The sequence below is a fragment of the Macaca thibetana genome, chromosome 9 (assembly GCF_024542745.1).
Source record: "Macaca thibetana thibetana isolate TM-01 chromosome 9, ASM2454274v1, whole genome shotgun sequence".
Lineage (NCBI taxonomy): Eukaryota > Metazoa > Chordata > Mammalia > Primates > Cercopithecidae > Macaca > Macaca thibetana.
The window spans coordinates 64,930,597-64,949,048 of record NC_065586.1 but is presented as its reverse complement, the minus strand read 5'-3'; the positions used below and the strand labels follow the sequence as shown (position 1 = coordinate 64,949,048).

Genomic DNA, 18,452 nt, shown 5'->3' with positions numbered 1-18,452 from the left:
TAAAAAAATACAAAAAACTAGCTGGGTGAGGTGGCGGGCGCCTGTAGTCCCAGCTACTTGGGAGGCTGAGGCAGGAGAATGGTGTAAACCCGGGAGGCATAGCTTGCAGTAAGCTGAGATCCGGCCACTGCACTCCAGCCTGGGCGACACAGCGAGACTCTGTCTCAAAAAAAAACAAAAAACAAAAAACGAAAAACGAAATTAAGGAGATAGTTAATAGAACTGGGTGGGGGTAAAAAGGTGAATGATTTTGTAGGCCATAGTGAGGAGCTGCGGTTTTAGCCCATGAGTAACATGAAAACTTATAAGTATTTTAGATAGAGATGTGTTATCTGGCTTATGTTTTATATATAGTATTTAAGGAATTAACTGATAAAACCTGTATTCTTTATCTGTCACTGTTCAGCATCTTTGAATAGTAAACAGGTATCATCTCTTCATTTTTAGTGGGTTAGGAATCCAAGTGGTGCCTCTGGCATAGGCTCCTGTGAGGATGCAATCATCTGAAAACTTGACGGGGGGAGGGTGGTGCAGCTAGAGGACCCAATTCCAAGCTCTCTTACAGGAGACCTTAACTCTTTGATGGCTGTTGGCTGGAGGCCTCAGTTCCTCCTCATCTTAAATGTTTTCATAAAACAGCAGCTTGGTTTCCCCCAGAGTGAGTGGATCAAAAGAGAGCAAGGAGGAAACTACAGTGTCTTTTATCACCTCGAGAGGTTGAGGCCAGGAGATCAAGGTCACAGTGTACTATGGTGGCTCCTGTGAATCCATAGCCAGCCACTGCACTCCAGCCTGAGCAGCATAGCAAGACCCCACATCGCTTTACAAAAAAAAAAAACAAAAAAACAAAAGAAAATCAACTAGATTCTCAGAAGCCACAGTTATAAATCTCCCATCCTGGCTTTGTGGTAATAATTTTCTTGCTCTCCACCTTTCCCTGCTAGTTATATATTTCTCAAACAGTACAGTTTTATTTTGTTTTGTTCTTTTGTGTCTGGCCTATCCATAATACCTTGTATATTTGAAATAAATCACACAATTGGTTCCCAATATCTGGGGCTGATAGTTGTTACAGATTTGTTGAGCTGTATCTGTTAGCTATTTCTGAATTGTTCACTCCTTTGTCTATTAAGTGGCAAGGAACGAATATGTCCTCGTAATGTGGCAGTTGGCTTCTCCTACAGTGAGTCTGAAGGAAAGGCAACTAGGCTTATTGGTGGGATTGGGGGTGATTTCTTTTTCCTGTCTTTAAAACCTTTTCTAATATAATAATAACAACAGTGATGTAAATAATTGTAATGTATAGTTTTTTGGGTTTTTCTTTTTCCTTAAGAAGGCAAATATAAACCCTGTAGCTTAAAGATTTTGGTAGCAACTTTCTATTTAGTATTTTTCCCTAGTGAAATTTTATTTGTTGGTTTTGGATATCCATCTGTCTGTGTTACCTGAACTAGAGTGCACTAACCCAGGGGACCCCAACCCCTGGGCCATGGGCCAATAAGAACCTGACTTCACGGCAGGAGGTGAGCGGCAGGACAGCAAGTGAAGCTTCATCTGTATTTTCAGCCACTCCTCATTGCTAGTATTACCACCTGAGCTCTGAGTCCTGTCAGATCAGCAATGAGATTAGATTGTTATAGGACTGCAAACCCTCTTGTCAACTGTACATGTGAGGGATGTAGGTTGTGCTTTCCTTATGAGAATCTGATGCTGAATCTGTCCCCCCTCACCCCTAGATGGGACCGTCTAGTTTTAGGAAAACAAGCTCAGGGCTACCTCTGATTCTTTATTATGATGAGTTGTATAGTTACTTTATTACATATTACAATGTAATAGTAATAAAAATAAAGTGCACAATAAATGTAATGCACTTGAATCATCCCAAAACCTCTGCCCCTGGCCCCACCTCCGTGGAAAAATTGTCTTCCATGAAATGGGTCCCTGGTGTCAAAAAGGTTGGTGATCACTGCACTAACACAATCATAGCTCACTGCAGTCTTGAACTCCCAGGCTCGAGTGATCCTCCCATGTCAGCCTGTGAAGTAGCGAGGACTATAGGGGTGTGCCACCATGCCTGGTTAATTTTTTCTTATTTTTTGTAGAGTCGAGGTTTGCTATGTTGCCCAAGCTTGTCTTGAACTCCCAGCCTCAAGCCTCTGCCTGCCCCAGGCTCCTAAAGCCATGAGATTATAGGTGTGAGCCACCATGCCCAGCAGCAACATTCTATTTAAATCCTTAGGATTATTAGGTACAAGAGGTATTTGGCATTTTTCGTGAAGCACGTGTATTTAAATTGCTCTTATTTTCTCTTGTGCAATATGTCTTCTCAGAATGAGAATACCTTAGTGTATACTAATGTATACCTGGCTCTTTTCACAAATGCAAAAATAATCCAATGATAAGAAATGAAATAAAGCACAGCTGCTGAGCAACGTAATGAAAAATTTTCTGGGCCGGGCGCGGTGGCTCACGCCTGTAATCCCAGCACTTTGGGAGGCCGAGACGGGCGGATCACGAGGTCAGGAGATCGAGACCATCCTGGCTAACACGGTGAAACCCCGTCTCTACTAAAAAATACAAAAAACTAGCCGGGCGAGGTGGCGGGCGCCTATAGTCCCAGCTACTCGGGAGGCTGAGGCAGGAGAATGGCGTGAACCCAGGAGGCGGAGCTTGCAGTGAGCTGAGATCCGGCCACTGCACTCCAGCCTGGGCGACAGAGAGAGACTCCGTCTCAAAAAAAAAAAAAGAAAAAGAAAAAGAAAAAAGAAAAATTTTCTGTCTACTAATGACGATTCAAAAGTGTAATCTTGGTAACAAAACCAAGCAATACTATTGCATTTCTATGAAAATAAAATAAGTTTTTTTGGTTGTTTTTTTCATTTTTTTTGTTTTGTTTGTTTGTTTGAGACGAAGTCTGGCTCTGTCACTGAGGCTGGAGTGCAGCGGCGCGATCTCGCGATCTCGCGATCTCGCGATCTCGGCTCACTGCAAGCTCCGCCTCCTGGATTCACGCCATTCTCCTGCCTCAGCCTCCGGAGTAGCTCGGAGTACAGGTGCCCGTCACAACGCCCGGCTGTTTTTGTATTTTCAGTAGAGGCGGGGTTTCACCGTGTTAGCCTGGATGGTCTCCATCTCCCCACCTCGTGATCCTCCCACCTCAGCCTCCCAAAGTGCAGGGATTACAGGCGTGAGCCACTGTGCCCGGCAAAAAATTTTTTTAAATTAGCCGACTGTGGTGGTGTGTGCCTGTGGTCCCAGCTACTCGGGAGGCGGGACGATTGCTTGAGCCTGGGAGGAGGAGGTTGCAGTGAGCCAATATCGGGCCACTACACTCCTCCCTCACTACACTCCTCCCTCACCCTGAGTGAAAGAATGAGCCTGAGTGAAAGAATGAGCCTGAGTGAAAGAATGAGCCCTGCCTACAGAGAGAACGGAAAGTTGAGTATCTTGAATTTGAATTGGTATCTTTAAATAGTATGGCTGTGGTATTCATTAGCTATTTTCTGAGGCATGAGAAACTGAAGATTAGAGCTGGGAATCTGCTGGATTTGTCCACCCCACGCTTGAACTTTAGGTAGAGGTTGAATGAAAATTGGAATTTAAAAAAGTCCATGAAGGAAGGTGGGAAAAATTTCAAAACAATTTAAAAAGAGAATTATATCTGTCTGTATTCTACATAGTTTGTAGAACTTTACCGTGAGGTTATTTTGAATGACACTAGTGCAATTGGGTGGACTATATGTGGGTGAGGGAGGAAATGAAGGTCAAAAATTTTGAACTAAGAAATGGAATACACACATGCAGTCAGTGAATTACATTGCTCCAAATTTACTTTTCATCTTGGATAGTGTACATTTTTGATGTACTTGTTATAAAACATTAATCTATATCAAGCATCATTTCATGCTTTCATTTTTTAAAATCTTCATGTATACGATTAGATTTGTTAGTAGTTTTAGAGTTCTATCCTAAACTGCCCCCCGCCTGTTTTTGTTTTTTTTTTTAAGTTGTGTTTCTTTTGTCTTCCTTTTTTTTTTTTTTTTTAAATCTTGCTCTGTTGCCTAGGCTTGAATGCAGTGGCATAATCTCGGCTCACTGCAACCTCTGCCTCCCAGGTTCAACCAATTTTCCTGCCTCAGCCTTCACCATGTTGCCCAGGCTGGTCTCAAACTCCTGACCTCAAGTGATCCACCGGCCTCCACCTACCAAAGTGCTGGGATTACAGGCGTGAGCCACCGCAACAGCCCTCTTGTCTTCTTTGTTTCAAAGAGAGATCTATTACTTCTCTTTTTAATGATCACACACAAAAAGTCTAACAGAAAATTCTAACTGGCTAGCACCATTTTCTGAGCCATTCTTAACATTGTTTTGACTATGTTCTCAACACTGTTTTATTCTTCTCTTGAAATGTTTCCTTGCCAGGTGGTCATTAATACTCTCACATAATTATACTCTTTGGCAGAGATTTTTGACTCTTTTTCTCTGCTGTCACTTTGGATCTTGTCAGGAACAAGTTATCTTGTACTTCAGTAGATTTTGAAGAAAAAGGTAGTGTAGTTTTTTTTTTTTTTTTTTTTTTTTTTTTTTTTGAGACAGAGTCTCGCTTAGTCGCCCAGGCTGGAGTGCAATGGCGCGATCTCGGCTCACTGCAAGCTCCGCCTCCCGGGTTCACGCCATTCTCCTGCCTCAGCCTCCCGAGTAGCTGGGACTACAGGCGCCCGCCTCCTCGCCCAGCTAATTTTTTGCATTTTTAGTAGAGACGGGGTTTCACCGTGTTAGCCAGGATGGTCTCGATCTCCTGACCTCGTGATCCGCCCGCCTCGGCCTCCCAAAGTGCTGGGATTACAGGCGTGAGCCACCGCGCCCGGCGGTAGTGTAGTTTCTTAGATGCACCTTAGATGTTCAAGGAGAATCGCTTGAACCTGGGAGGCAGAGGTTGCGGTGAACTGAGATTGCACCACTGCCCTCCAGCCTGGGTGATAGCATGAGAGCCCGTCTCAAGAAAAAAACACAAAAAAATAGTATTTTAAAAATTAGCTGGATGTCATGAGTAAATCACATTTAAGAATTTCCCAGCTGGCCAGGCGCGGTGGCTCACACCTGTAAACCCAGCACTTTGGGAGGCTGACACGGGTGGATCACTTGAGACCAGGAGTTCAAGACCAGGCTGGCCAACATGGTGAAACCCTGTCTTTGCTAAAAATACAAAATTAGCCGGGCGTGGTGGTGTGAGCCTGTAATCCCAGCTACTCAGGAGGCTGAGGCAGGAGTATAACTGTATACTTCCCCTCTTGAGCTTCTGGGGTAATGGCAGAAGTAGGGAGAAGAGTCAAACAGTGGATGGCCTCGTTGGCTCCAATGCCTGAGTGCTTCACATTGGGCATCGTATGATTAGTTCCCCTCTGTGGAATTGTGTATTAGTCAATAGAGCAGGTGTGGCAATGAATACCTACAAGTGATTTCTTTTTTTTTCTTTTGAGATGAAGTTTCTCTCTGTTGCCCAGGACAGAGTACAGTGGTGTGATCTTGGCCCTCTGCCTTCCAGGTTCAAGCCATTCTCCAGCTTCAGCCTCTCAAGTAGCTGGGATTACAGGCATGTGTCACCACGCTCAGCTAATTTTTGTATTTTTAGTGGAGGTGGGGTTTCACCATGTTATCCAGGCTGGTCTTGAACTCCTGACCTTAAGTGATCCAGCCACCTTGGCCTCCCAAAGTGCTGTGATTACAGGCATGAGCCACTGCGCCCAGCAAGAGAATGTTATATTTACCCCTCTTGTCTGATGTGACCCAAGTTTAGGGGTGAAGCTAAAGTATGCAAAAGTCCTCAAAACGTCTTTCTTGGATTTATACATTTATCCAATCTTCAAAACCATTCCCTTTTTTGTTGTCTTTGTTAGTTCTTCTAAGGTTCTACCTAATTACCTGCCTTGGTTATCTTTGAACTATACCATAGTGCTGCTTGTTTCTGCCCAATAAGGCACCTCCTTGTATATTATCATGACAGGAAGATAAAGAGATGAGGTGGTACCCTGGGCTACTTGTTTGGTGCCTACGATATCTTCCTAATGTGAGCTAGCCATTTTATTTGTCAGTGATAAAATTTAGTCAGTGAGCAAGAAGTTAATGTTAACTGTCGATAATATTAAACTGACTTACTATTATTATTATTATTTATTTATTTATGTTTGAGATGGGAATTTTGCTCTTGTTGCCCAGGCTGGTGTGTAATGGCACGAATTTGGCTCACTGCAACCTTTGTTTCCCAGGTTCAAGCAATTCTCCTGCCTCAGCCTCCCGAGTAGCTGGGACTACAGCCATGCACCAGCATGCCTGGCTAACTTTGTATTTTTAGTAGTTTCTCCATGTTGGTCAGGCTGGTCTTGAACTCCCAAGCTCTAGTGATCCACCTCCCTTGGCCTCCCAAAGTGCTGGGATTACTGGCATGAGCCACCGCGCCCGGCCCATTAGTACTCTTTTTATGTTAGTTTGTTTACTCGCTTATAGAGTTCATTTTTAAGGAAATTTTAATTCAAGTATAACATACACACAGAAAAGTGTGCATATCATAAGGTACAGCCTAGTGAAGTTGTGCAAAGTAAACATACCCATGTGACCATTGGCCAGATCAAGACATTACCAAAACTTCAGAACCCCGTTGTGTGAACTCAGTCATTAACCCCTTTACAAAGGTTGAATTGTATTGTAAAAGTCTCATTTTCTTGTAATATGTAGATAGCTTTAAATGATGTTAACTGGTGACTTCTTGGGAGGGGTTGGCCGCCATAATTTTGTTTTGAAAAATTTAGTCTACTTTGTCTCTTGTATGATTATTGATAAAACTCAAAAGTGACGTTTCTTTGGAAAGATACGATCCCGCTACACTTGACATGAATGTTGCTCCTAGATCTGAATCTGATCTGGAATTTGTATGCTACATTTGTGGCACTGACAAAGCACCCTGTTCCCTTTGGAAACCTTACAAATAACATTGTGTTACAGGGACTTATTTTTTGCTTTTAAAAAATAATCTTTTTTTAAAAAATTATAATTTACAGCTTGTATACTTCAACTTAGTTTGGTTTTTAATTTAACGTTTTTTTTTTTTTTTTTTTTTTTTTTTTTTTGAGACGGAATTTCACTCTTGTTGCCCAGGCTGGAGTGCAATGGCACAATCTGGGCTTACTGCAACCACTGTCTCCTGGTTTCAAGCAGTTCTTCTGTCTCAGCCTCCTAAGTAGCTGGGATTACAGGTGTGCCTGGCCAGTTTTTTTTTCTTTTTACTTTTTAAAAAATTATTATTACTTTTTTGAGACAGAGTTTCACTCTTGTTGCCCAGGCGAGAGTGCAATGATGCAATCTCAGCTCACTGAAACCTCTGCCTCCCGGGTTCAAGGAATTCTCCTGCCTCAGCCTCCCAAGTAGCTGGGATTACAGGTGCCCACCACAAAGCCCGACTAATTTTTTTTGTATTTTTAGTAGAGATGGGGTTTCACCACGTTGGCCATGCTGGTCTTGAACTCCTGACCTCAGGTGATACACCCGCCTCGGCCTCCCAAAGTGCTGGGATTACATGTGTGTGCCACCACGCTGGCCTTTTTTACTTTTTAAACCTTAAAATTTTTTAAAATTGTGTAATCTTGTTCCTTCTAATATTAGTTTTTAAATTTAAAAATTATATATACACATTATGGATATATTTCAAATTTTAAAAGCCCTTACAATTTTAGCCTGTGCTTAGAGATTATAATTTTTAGCAGTTTGGGTATACTCAAACTAAGAGTTAGGCTGTGAAAATTTTCTGGTTTTTGAGACAGGGTCTTGCTCTGTCACCCAGGCTAAAGTACAGTGGTACAACTCACTGCAGCCTCGACCCAGGCTCAAGCAATCCTCCTTCCTCAGCCTCCCAGGGAGCTGAAACCATAGGCACTCACCACCACGCCAGCTAGTTTTCTGTGTTTTTTTGTTGAGACAGGGTCTCATTTCATTGCCCAGGCTGGCCTTTAACTCCTAGGGTCAAGAAATCCTACCGCGGCCTGCTGTGTTGGGGTTACAGGCATGAGCCACTATGCCCGGCCAGAACTTTTTTCTTTTCTTTCCTTTGTTTAAAAAAAAAAAAAAAAAAAAAAAGTATTGTGGGTTTTTTAATTTAAAAAAATTTTTTTTCTTTTTTTTTTTTTTGCAATGGAGTTTCACTGTCGTCGCTCAGGCTGGAGTGCAGCAGCACGATTTCAGCTCACTGCAACCTCTTGGTTCAAGTGATTTTCATACGTCAGCCTCCGCAGTAGCTGGAGCTATAGGTTGCACCACCACACTTGCCTAACTTCTGTATTTTTAGTAGAGACAGGATTTCACTATGTTGACCAAGCTGATCTCAAACTCCTGACCTCAGCTGGTCCGCCTGCCCTGGCCTCACAAATTGCTGGGATTACGGCTTGAACCACTGTGCCCTGCCCTAATTTTTGTATTTTTAGTAGAGGCAGGGTTTCACCATGTTGGCCAGGCCAGTCTCGAACTCCTAACCTCAAGTGATCCACCTGCCTTGACTTCCCAAATTACTGAGATTACAGGCATGAGCCACCATACCTGGCCTGTTGTTAATAGTTAAAAAAAAATAGAAACAAAATACTAAGCTAAGAGTGATAATTTTTGTCATTGTACACCTAAGGTGAAACTTGACATCGTGATTCAATTTGCATTGTAACTAGCAAAGGTAGGTGTCTTTACTAATCATTAATTTTAATTTCTTCCATGAATTCACTCTTCATAACCTTTTTTTAGGTTATCTTCTATTACACTTTTGTAAATATGTGTAATAGACCACATATGTATAATATGTATATGTATAATAGACCATGGCTGGTTTTATCATGGCTGGGCGTGGGGCCTCACACCTGTAATCCCAGCACTTTGGGAGGCTGAAATGCGCAGATCACTTGAGCCCTGGAGTTTGAGACAAACCTGGGCAACATAGCCAGACCTCGTCCCTACCAAAAATGCCAAAAGGTAGCCAAGGACAGTGGCAAGTGCCTGTAGTTCTAGCTACTTGGGAGGGTTAGCTGGGAGGATCAAATGAGCCCGGAGAGCTTTTAAATGATGTTAAAGGCTGCATACAGTGAGCCATGATCAAGCCACTGCACTCCAGCCACCGTGACATAGTGAGACACTGCCTCCAAAAGAAAAAGAATAGAAAACAAAAAAAAAGAACAATTTTAAAAGAACAAACTTCAATTTAGAAGAGCAATTCCCTTATTTGTTTAGAAAATGTTTCTCTTGAGGGTTGGAGAATTACCTATTGGGTACAATGTTCACTATTTTGGAAGTGAGTATACTAAAAGCCCAGACTTCACCACTGCCCGATATATCCATGTTAAAAAACTGCGCTTGTACCCTCTAATTCTTTAAAAACAAATTTTCCTGACATGATGCGCATTTACCCTTCCATATGAACCTTAGAAACACGCTAAATTTGAATAGATTGCGGGAGAGATTTGTGGCTAGACATTTAGGGTTGGCTTTCTCATTTAGGAACACTGTCATGTTCTTCCAAGTGAACTTTCTTTTATAACCTTCTCTTTATATTTTTTATAGTTTTATTCTTATGTTTTTGGCATCTTTCTGTTTTTTAACAACCTTACTGAGATATCAGCCTTTAAATCAAACTTCTATCTGGTTATTCCTGGTATGTAGTAAAGCTACTGTATCTTCAGTATATAGGAATCTACTTGTTTTACTCTCTTTAAAAATCAAGTAGATGGCCGGGCGCGGTGGCTCACGCCTGTAATCCCAGCACTTTGGGAGGCCGAGGCAGGCGGATCACAAGGTCAGGAGATCGAGACCACGGCGAAACCCCGTCTCTACTAAAAATACAAAAAATTAGCCGGGCGCGGTTGTGGGCGCCTGTAGTCCCAGCTACTCGGGAGGCTGAGGCAGGAGAATGGCGTGAACCCGGGAGGCGGAGCTTGCAGTGAGCCGAGATCACGCCACTGCACTCCAGCCTGGGCGACAGAGTGAGACTCCGTCTCAAAAAAAAAAAAAAAAAATCAAGTAGATTTTTCTGTGATTATCTTGAAAAATATTCTAGAAAGACTATTATAGCTATAATAATTGTGTCCTTTTATTTTAATACCAGTCATATATCATATTATCTGTTTCAAATAGGACTGTAGAACAATTATGAAGTCTGTATACCAGCAAGAAGTTAGTGAATATAGTAGAAAAATAATTAAATGTCACCACAGTATTCATTGACATTAGGAATAGATAGTGTATTTTTGTACAAACAACTAGAATGTGTATACCTTCAGTGTTCTCCTGGTTTTTGTAAGCAGGGTAATTAAAAAGCTATTTAACTACTTGGTTTTTCTGTTTCCTATATGGATGTGACATGACTAGAAGCCAAATTTGCCTGCTATAACAAAAACCTCTATGGGGCTTTGAGCTGCTTCTGTCCCAAGCATTGAGTATTCAAGAATAATCTTAGCTACAGTTGCCTCTTGGAAATTTAATAGTATCTTTATAACAACACTTTCTTCTTTCCACCAACATAGGTACCTCCTTTTTTTTTTTCTTTTTCTTTTTTTTTTTTTGAGATGGAGTCTTGCTCCCGTCGTGCAGGCTGGAGTGCAGTGGTGAAATCTTGGCTCGCGGCAACCTCCACCTCCCAAAGTGCTAAAGGCATGAGCCACGGTGCTGTCCTGGGTAGCTCCTTTTTACTGTGTTTTACTTTGCTAGGTGACGAATATTGTTGGGCATATATTCATATGCTCATCATCTATTTCCGTATTCTCTATTATGAAGTGCCTATTCAATTTTTTTCTGCCAATTTTCTATGGAGGCAATTCTCTGTGTATGTTGTATCATATATATTATGCCAAATATATACAATGTAAATATATATAATGTGTGTATATATATATTATGTCAAGTATATGTAATGTAAATATTTCCTCCTGCCCTTTTGCTTGCCTTCTTTGTTTATTTATTTATTTATTTATTTATTTTTTGAGGCAGTTTCTGTCACCCATGCTGGAGTGCAGTGGCAAGATTTGGACTTAATGCAACCTTGGCTTCCCAGATTCAAGGGATCCTCCCGCCTCAGCCTCCCAAGTAGCTGGGACTGCAGGCAGGTGTCCACACCCGTCTCATTTTTGTGTTTTTTAAAGAGACAAGGTCTCACCATGTTGCCCAAGCTAGTCTCAAATTCCCGACCTCAAGTGATCCAACCACCTCCCAAAGTGCTGGGATTACACGCGTGAGCTACTGCGCCTGGCCTGCTTTTTTTTTTTTTTTTTTTTTTTTTAACTCTGTTGCCTAGGCTGAAGTTCATGATGATAGCCTTGAACTCTCCATCTCAAGTAATCCTCCTGCTTGCCTTCTTTATTTTTTTATTATATTTTTTGGGGGGGAACAGAGTTTCTGTCTCCCATGCTGGAGCACAGTGGTGACATCTGGGCTCACTGAAACCTCGGCTTCCCATGTTCAAGGGATCCTCCCACCTCAGCCTTCCAAGTAGCTGGGACTACAGGTACATGCCACTATGCCGGGTTTATTTTATTTTTTATGCAGACTGGGTCTCAGTATGTTGCCCAGGCTGGCCTCGAACTCTTGGCCTCAAGCAATCCTCTCACCTCTACCTTCCAAAATCTTGGCGTTACAAGCGTGAGCTGCGTCACCCAGCCTTTTTTATCTTTTCAATTAGCAGATTTGGTAAGCCATTTTAAAATGCTTTGCCCACCCGTAGGTCATGACTATGTTTTCTTCTAAAATTCTTCATTGCTTTATTTTTTGTGTTTAGATATACATTATATTCAAGTTGATCAGTGTGAGGTAGGGGTCAAGATTCATTTTCTTCCATAAACGTTGGAACAATTGGTCAGTTTACACACACACACACACCCCTCTGATAGGGTTTTGATTGGGATTGCATTGAATCTAGAGATCAATTTTGGGAAAACTGACATAATTATAATAATGTCTATTCCATGAATTTATACTCCTCTGCATATAGTTAGACCTTTGTTTATTTTAATAATATTTTTAGTTTCCAGAGGTCTTACAGATTTTTTTTTTTTTTTTTTTTTTTTGAGACGGAGTCTTGCTGTCACCCAGGCGGGAGTGCAGTGGCCGGATCTCAGTTCACTGCACTCCGCCTCCTGGGTTTATGCCATTCTTCTGCCTCAGCCTCCTGAGTAGCTGGGACTACAGGCACCCGCCACCACGCCCGGCTAGTTTTGTTTTTGTTTTTTTTTTTGTGAGACAGAGTCTCGCTGGGTCGCCCAGGCTGGAGTGCAGTGGCCTGATCTCAGCTCACTGCGAGCTCCACCTCCCGGATTCACGCCATTCTCCTGCCTCAGCCTCCCGAGTAGCTGGGACTACAGGCGACCGCCACCTCGCCCGGCTAATTTTTTGTATTTTTTAGTAGAGACGGGGTTTCACCGGGTTAGCCAGGATGGTCTCGATCTCTTGACCTCGTGATCCGCCCGTCTCGGCCTCCCAAAGTGCTGGGATTACAGGCTTGAGCCACCGCGCCTGGCCCAGACAGATTTAATATTTAAGCAGTTTATTGAACTCAGATTTGAATTTAAAGACTCCTAACCATTGTGCTTAATTTTCTATTGTACACTGATGGAAATTTGGAATATCCAGAAAAGGCACAAATATCATCAGTAAAAAGCTTTTTAGCATTTCCCATACAAAAATGTTATTAATATAAATTTGTTGTTAATTTTGACAACTTGAATATTAACCAATATAATTTTGATACAATATATATAATTTTGTATTTGAGATTATTTGCAAGTAGTGTGTTATTATTTGGCTGTAAGAGGACATATAAATACAGAAAAAAAATTTAATGTAAATAATTGTGTCTAGGGGGAAGGTCCTAAAGCCAACTCTACTCAAGGAATGACTTGGTAGCAATGATTGTTAACCATCTGGAGTGACAGAAGAAAGTGATATTGGGTAACTAACTTCTTAAGAAGTTTCATCTCAAGTTTTGTAATATTATTATAGCAACAAAAAATTATGCTATTGGTTGGTCCATTCTGGTCACATGGATGGGCATTTTCATCATGTTCTGGTTATGTGCTGATTAATGTGGTCAATCTCTGCACTTTGTAAATTTTTGATAAATGGAGGCAGTTTAAAATGGTTGGATGGTTTTATGTGGTGACAACATTTGTATAGACTTTTTTTTTTTTTTTTTTTGTAGTTAACACTCGGACCACTAAGCAAATTTTAAATACTGCTGAAGCCTTTTTAACATCCCAATAATTGGATGCAGTATTAAATAAATAAATAAATATTTACAATTAATTTTTCTATTTTGCATTCACCAAGTCAACTAGACCACATTAGTCTTATGAATTAAAAGCATATAATGCATCCTTCCAATAGCATGTAAAAATCACAAAAATCACAGAGGCATTCCTTTCTGTATATTAATTCTTGATAGTAAAATGAGTCACCCAAAGGAAAATCTGTGACATTCCTCAGATGGCCAAAATTCAGTTGTCAAGTTTATTTTTAATGTTGAGAGTTCTTGGTTATTTCCATCTGATTACATTAGATGGTTTTTTCGATCATCCACATTTGTTCCTTTGTGACATTCGTGGAATTTCAGTGCAGTTAAGTTTTCTACCAAGCCCTCTCTTGTCTGCTGTGCAAACTAGAACAGCAGTGAAATAAAACACAGACTGCCTTTTACTACTTCTACAAATAATAACCACATATCACAGATTTTTGTTCTGCCTGTTGTTTGTTAGTCATATAGGCTGAGGTACTCTTGTGATGAGTCTCGTGGAGAGGGAACTGTTGAGGCAGTGGAAAGTCCTATAGGCTTTTATCCCTTGAGAAGCAGTAACTTTAAAAAAACTAAAATATGGCCGGGCATGGAGGCACATGTCTGTAATCCCAGACCTTTGGGAGGCCAAGGAAGGAGGATTGCTTGAAGCTAGGAGTTTGAGACCAGCCTGGGTAACATAGTTAGACCCCGTCTGTAGAACAAATTGTATAAATTAAGTAAATAAACTAAAATATAATCATGCAGAACGTCAAAAGGAATATCCATTGCATTCAAATTTGGCATACTTGTCTCCATAGATGAATATATTCTGTTTTTTCAGGTTTTAAGAAGAAGCAGTGATGAAGAAAAAGTTCTTTGCTTGGTCCGGCAGCGTACAGGCCACCACTGTCCAACTGCTGTGATGGTGGTGCTCATCATGGTGTGGGATGGCATCCCTCTTCCAATGGCTGACAGGTTATACACAGAGCTCACAGAGAATCTAAAGTCATACAATGGGCACCCTACCGACAGAAGATGCACCCTCAATGAAAAGTAATTAAATCTGCTGTATACTGCCTTGCCATTCAGATCTCTATTACATAATGGTAAAATGTTATTTAGCTACCAACTATGTATATTATATGAGAGAATAGGATTTGAGTATTGTGGAATTAAAAAAGAATGAACATTTCTGCACAGAGAGAATATTTTATAGTGAGTTAAGGTCAGTTTAAATCATTCTCCTTTAGAATATTACTTCACTGTGACCGGATGCAGTGGCTCACGCCTGTAATCCCAGAACTTTGGGAGGCCGAGGCAGGAGGATCATGAGGTCAGGAGATCAAGGCCATCCTGGCTAACACAGTGGAACCCCGTCTCTACTAAAAATACAAAAAATTAGCCAGGTGAGGTGGTGGGCGCCTGTAGTCCCAGCTACTTGCAAGGCTGAGTCAGGAGAATGGTGTGAACCTGTTAGACAGAGCTTGCAGTGAGTCGAGATCGTGCCACTGCACTCCAGCCTGGGCAACAGAGCAAGACTCTGTCTCGAAACAAAAAAGGAAAGAATATTATTTCATTGCTTCCCTTTTTGGGAAGAGTCTGGAGGAAAGGGATTTTGACTTAAAAGAATGGTCTTCCACAGGAGTGTCATATCATTTTGCATTTCCTCTATTCAATGTAAGAGAGTATCTGTTTTTCTGTAGTCTTACCAATGATTATGTTGGCAAATGTGAGTCTTTGCCTATTAAGAGAAATGACATCAGGGTGATTTTGACTTGAATTTCTCTTATGAATGAGAGTGTTTTTTTCATATGATTAAGAACCATTTGGCTTTTTGTTAGTTTGTTTTAACCATCTGTTAAATAACCTAGCCCATTTTTGCAGAGAATTCTTCCATTTATCTATTTTCTCTCTACTCTATGATATAATTTGCAAATATTTTTCTCAGTTTGTGTTTTTCCTTTAACTATGTTATCTCCCGCAAAAGGTTTTGTTTTTAATGCAATCAAACATACCCATCTTTTTCCTTATTTGGGTCTGGATCTCGAGTGGTATTTAGGCATTTTTTTTGTGACTTTAAGCAAAGCAATATATAATGAAACCAATATTTTTCTTATCAATATTGTAGCAATATTGAGCGATATTCGGGGAACTGATGTATGTGGTTTCACTTATAATCACGGTTTCCAACAGCCTATTGACATCAAGTGAGAAATGACTATACTTGTTTAAAATATAAATTTTTGAAATTTAAATCTCTCATACATTTCATGAATCACCAGTGAATAGTTGTAAGAGGAGATAAGTTTTGTTGTTCTTGTTGTTCTGTTTTTTTGAGTCAGAGTCTTGCTGTCACCATGCTGGAGTGCAGTGGTGCGATCTCGGCTCACTGCAACGTCTGCCTCCCGGGTTCAAGTGATTCTCCTGCCTCAGCCTCCTGAGTAGCTGGGACTACAGGCGTGCGCTTTGGGAGGCCGACAAGGGAGGATCACTTGAGGCCAAGAGTTTAAAAGCCAGACCAGGCAACATAGTAAGACTCCATCTCTACAAAAGTATTTTTTAAAAAACACTGTTTGGGAATGGTGGCACATGTCTGTAGTCCTAGGTAATTAGGAGGCTGAGGTAGAAAGGTAGCTGTTGCCCAGGAATTTGAGGCTGCAGTGAGCTATGATGATGCCACTGAACTCCAACCTGAGCAACATGGCAAGACCTTGTCTCTTTAAAAAAAAAAATGAGAGAGAGAGATTGAACTTCATGGGCCTGATGTAGTGGCTCATGCCTGATCAAAGCAGGAGGATTTTTTGAAACCAGGAGTTGAGAACCTATCCCTACACAGCATTTTTAAAACCAGGCATAGGGGTGTGTGCCTGTGTTCCTGGCTACTTTGAAAGCTGAGGAGGGAGGATGGCTTGAGGCCAGGAGTTTGCCATTAAAGTAAGCTATGATTTTGCCAGTGCACTTGAAAGAGCATGACCAAGTCTTCCCCCAACCCACCCCCCAAAAAAACAGTTCACAAATACAGAAAGATGTAAGAATACTCCAGTGAAATCTTTTTTTTTGAGATGGAGTCTCACTCTGTCGTCCAGGTTCAGTTGCAGTGACACAATCTCGGCTCACTGCAAGCTCTGCCTCCCAGGTTCATGCCATTCTCCTATCTCAGCCTCCCAAGTATAACTGGGACTACAAGCGCCCGCCACTATGCCTGGCTAATTTTTGTATTTTTAGTAGACACGGGATTTCACCATGTTAGCCAGGATGGTCTTGATCTCCTGACCTTGTGATTCGCCCGACTCAGGCTCCCAAAGTGGTGGGATTACAGGTGCTAGCCACTGCGTCCAGCCCAGTGAACTCTTTTTTTTTTTTTTTTGAGTCAGATTCTCACATTGTAGCCCGGACTAGAGTGCAGTGGTACAATCTTAGCTCACTGCAACCTCCGCCTCCTGGATTCAAGCAATTTTCCTGCCTCAGCCTCCCAAGTACCTGGGATTACAGGCGCCAGCTACCATGTCCGGCTAATTTTTTATTTTATTTTATTTTATTTATTTATTTATTTATTTATTTTTGTATTTTTAGTAAAGATGGGGTTTCACTATGCTGGCCAGGCTGGTCTCGAACTCTTGACCTCATTATCCACCCACCTCAGCCTCCAAAAGTGCTGGGATTACAGGCGTGAGCCACCGCACCTGGCCCGGTGAACTCTTATATACCCTTACTTAGATTCCACAACTGTTAACATTATGTTACATTTGTTTATGTACACATATAAACACGTTACTGTTGTTGACTTATTTCTTTCTTAATCATTTGAGAGCTAGATGTAGACTTTGTCTTTTCCCCTAAATAATACTTGAATGTATTTATCCTAAAAATGAGGATATAGTTCTCTTGTATATTCCTATATAATGATCAAATTCAGGAAATTTAAATTTGATAAAATACTGTGATCTCATCTGAGTTCATATTCAAGTATCATCCATTTCCCAATAATTTTCCCCTGTCCATGATTCAATGCATTTAGTTATTTTGTCCTTTTGCTCCCTTAATCCTTTTTGTTTTCTCAGTTTTTGTCTTTCATGACGTTGAAATTTTTGAAGCAAAAAGGCTAATTCTGTAGACTGTTAATCAATTTGGTTTATCTGTTTCTTCTTGACTTCTGTTTCTCAAGTCAGGCTATGAAATACAACCTATAGCCAAAGATGGCTGAAACGAAAGAAAAAAAATTTAAAAAATGAAATGTAACCTGGACTATTACACTGAGTGCAATTTGTCCCACTATTGGTGTTGTTGACCATTTAAAATAATCTGAGGATGCTCTTTTAGATCTCACAACTTATCATATTTCCTCTGTGTTTTATTTTTAAAACAGTAGTACATAGTAAAACAACATTTTTCTCTCCTCCCGTGTCTTTTTCAATGATATGAATAAATATCTTTCTATTTGGTTTTCAATGATATGAATAAATATCTTTCTATATATCTATATCTTTCTATTCAAAATTTTTTAACCATTCCATTTGCATCTCATTTAGTGAATTTCATTGTAGTCTTTCTTTTTTTTTTTTTCTTTTTTTGAGACGGAGTCTCGCTCTGTTGCCCAGGCTGGAGTGCAGTGGCTGGATCTCAGCTCATTGCAAGCTCCGCCTCCCGGGTTTACGCCATTCTCCTGCCTCAGCCTCCTGAGTAGCTGGGACTACAGGCGCCCGCCACCTCGCCCGGCTAGGTTTTTTCTTTGTTTTTTTGTTTTTTTGTTTTGTATTTTTTAGTAGAGACGGGGTTTCACCGTGTTAGCCAGGATGGTCTCGATCTCCTGACCTCGTGATCCGCCTGTCTCGGCCTCCCAAAGTGCTGGGATTACAGGCTTGAGCCACCGCGCCCAGCTCATTGTAGTCTTTCTTATAAGCGATGTTAAGTTACATATCAGGCATTTTCCAGACTTTCATAGTGAAAACATAAAAAATAGTTTTTTTCTGAATTTTTATATTATTTTCACTTTTTAAAAATAATATTTGGTTTCTTTATTGTTTGTATATTTTAATCACTACATAAGTACAATGTATACTAAGTTGTAAGCATTATGCAATTTTATTTTATTTTTTACTTAATTATTCTTTTAATGTTATTTTTGTCCTTTCTTTCTGATGGAATTTAAAAGCTTGCGATCCTTTTT

General features: G+C 40.8%; 1 protein-coding gene across 4 annotated transcripts in view; it reads left to right on the top strand.

Annotated features, from left to right (window-relative positions):
- TET1 (tet methylcytosine dioxygenase 1) overlaps positions 1–18,452 on the top strand; it is a 148,282-nt gene that overhangs the window by 98,756 nt on the left and 31,074 nt on the right. For all 4 annotated transcript variants that reach the window (XM_050805189.1, XM_050805188.1, XM_050805191.1 and 1 more), the window contains one exon: positions 14,127–14,338. In XM_050805189.1, coding sequence (XP_050661146.1) covers positions 14,127–14,338 — 212 coding nt within the window. The remainder of the gene's footprint in view (positions 1–14,126; positions 14,339–18,452) is intronic.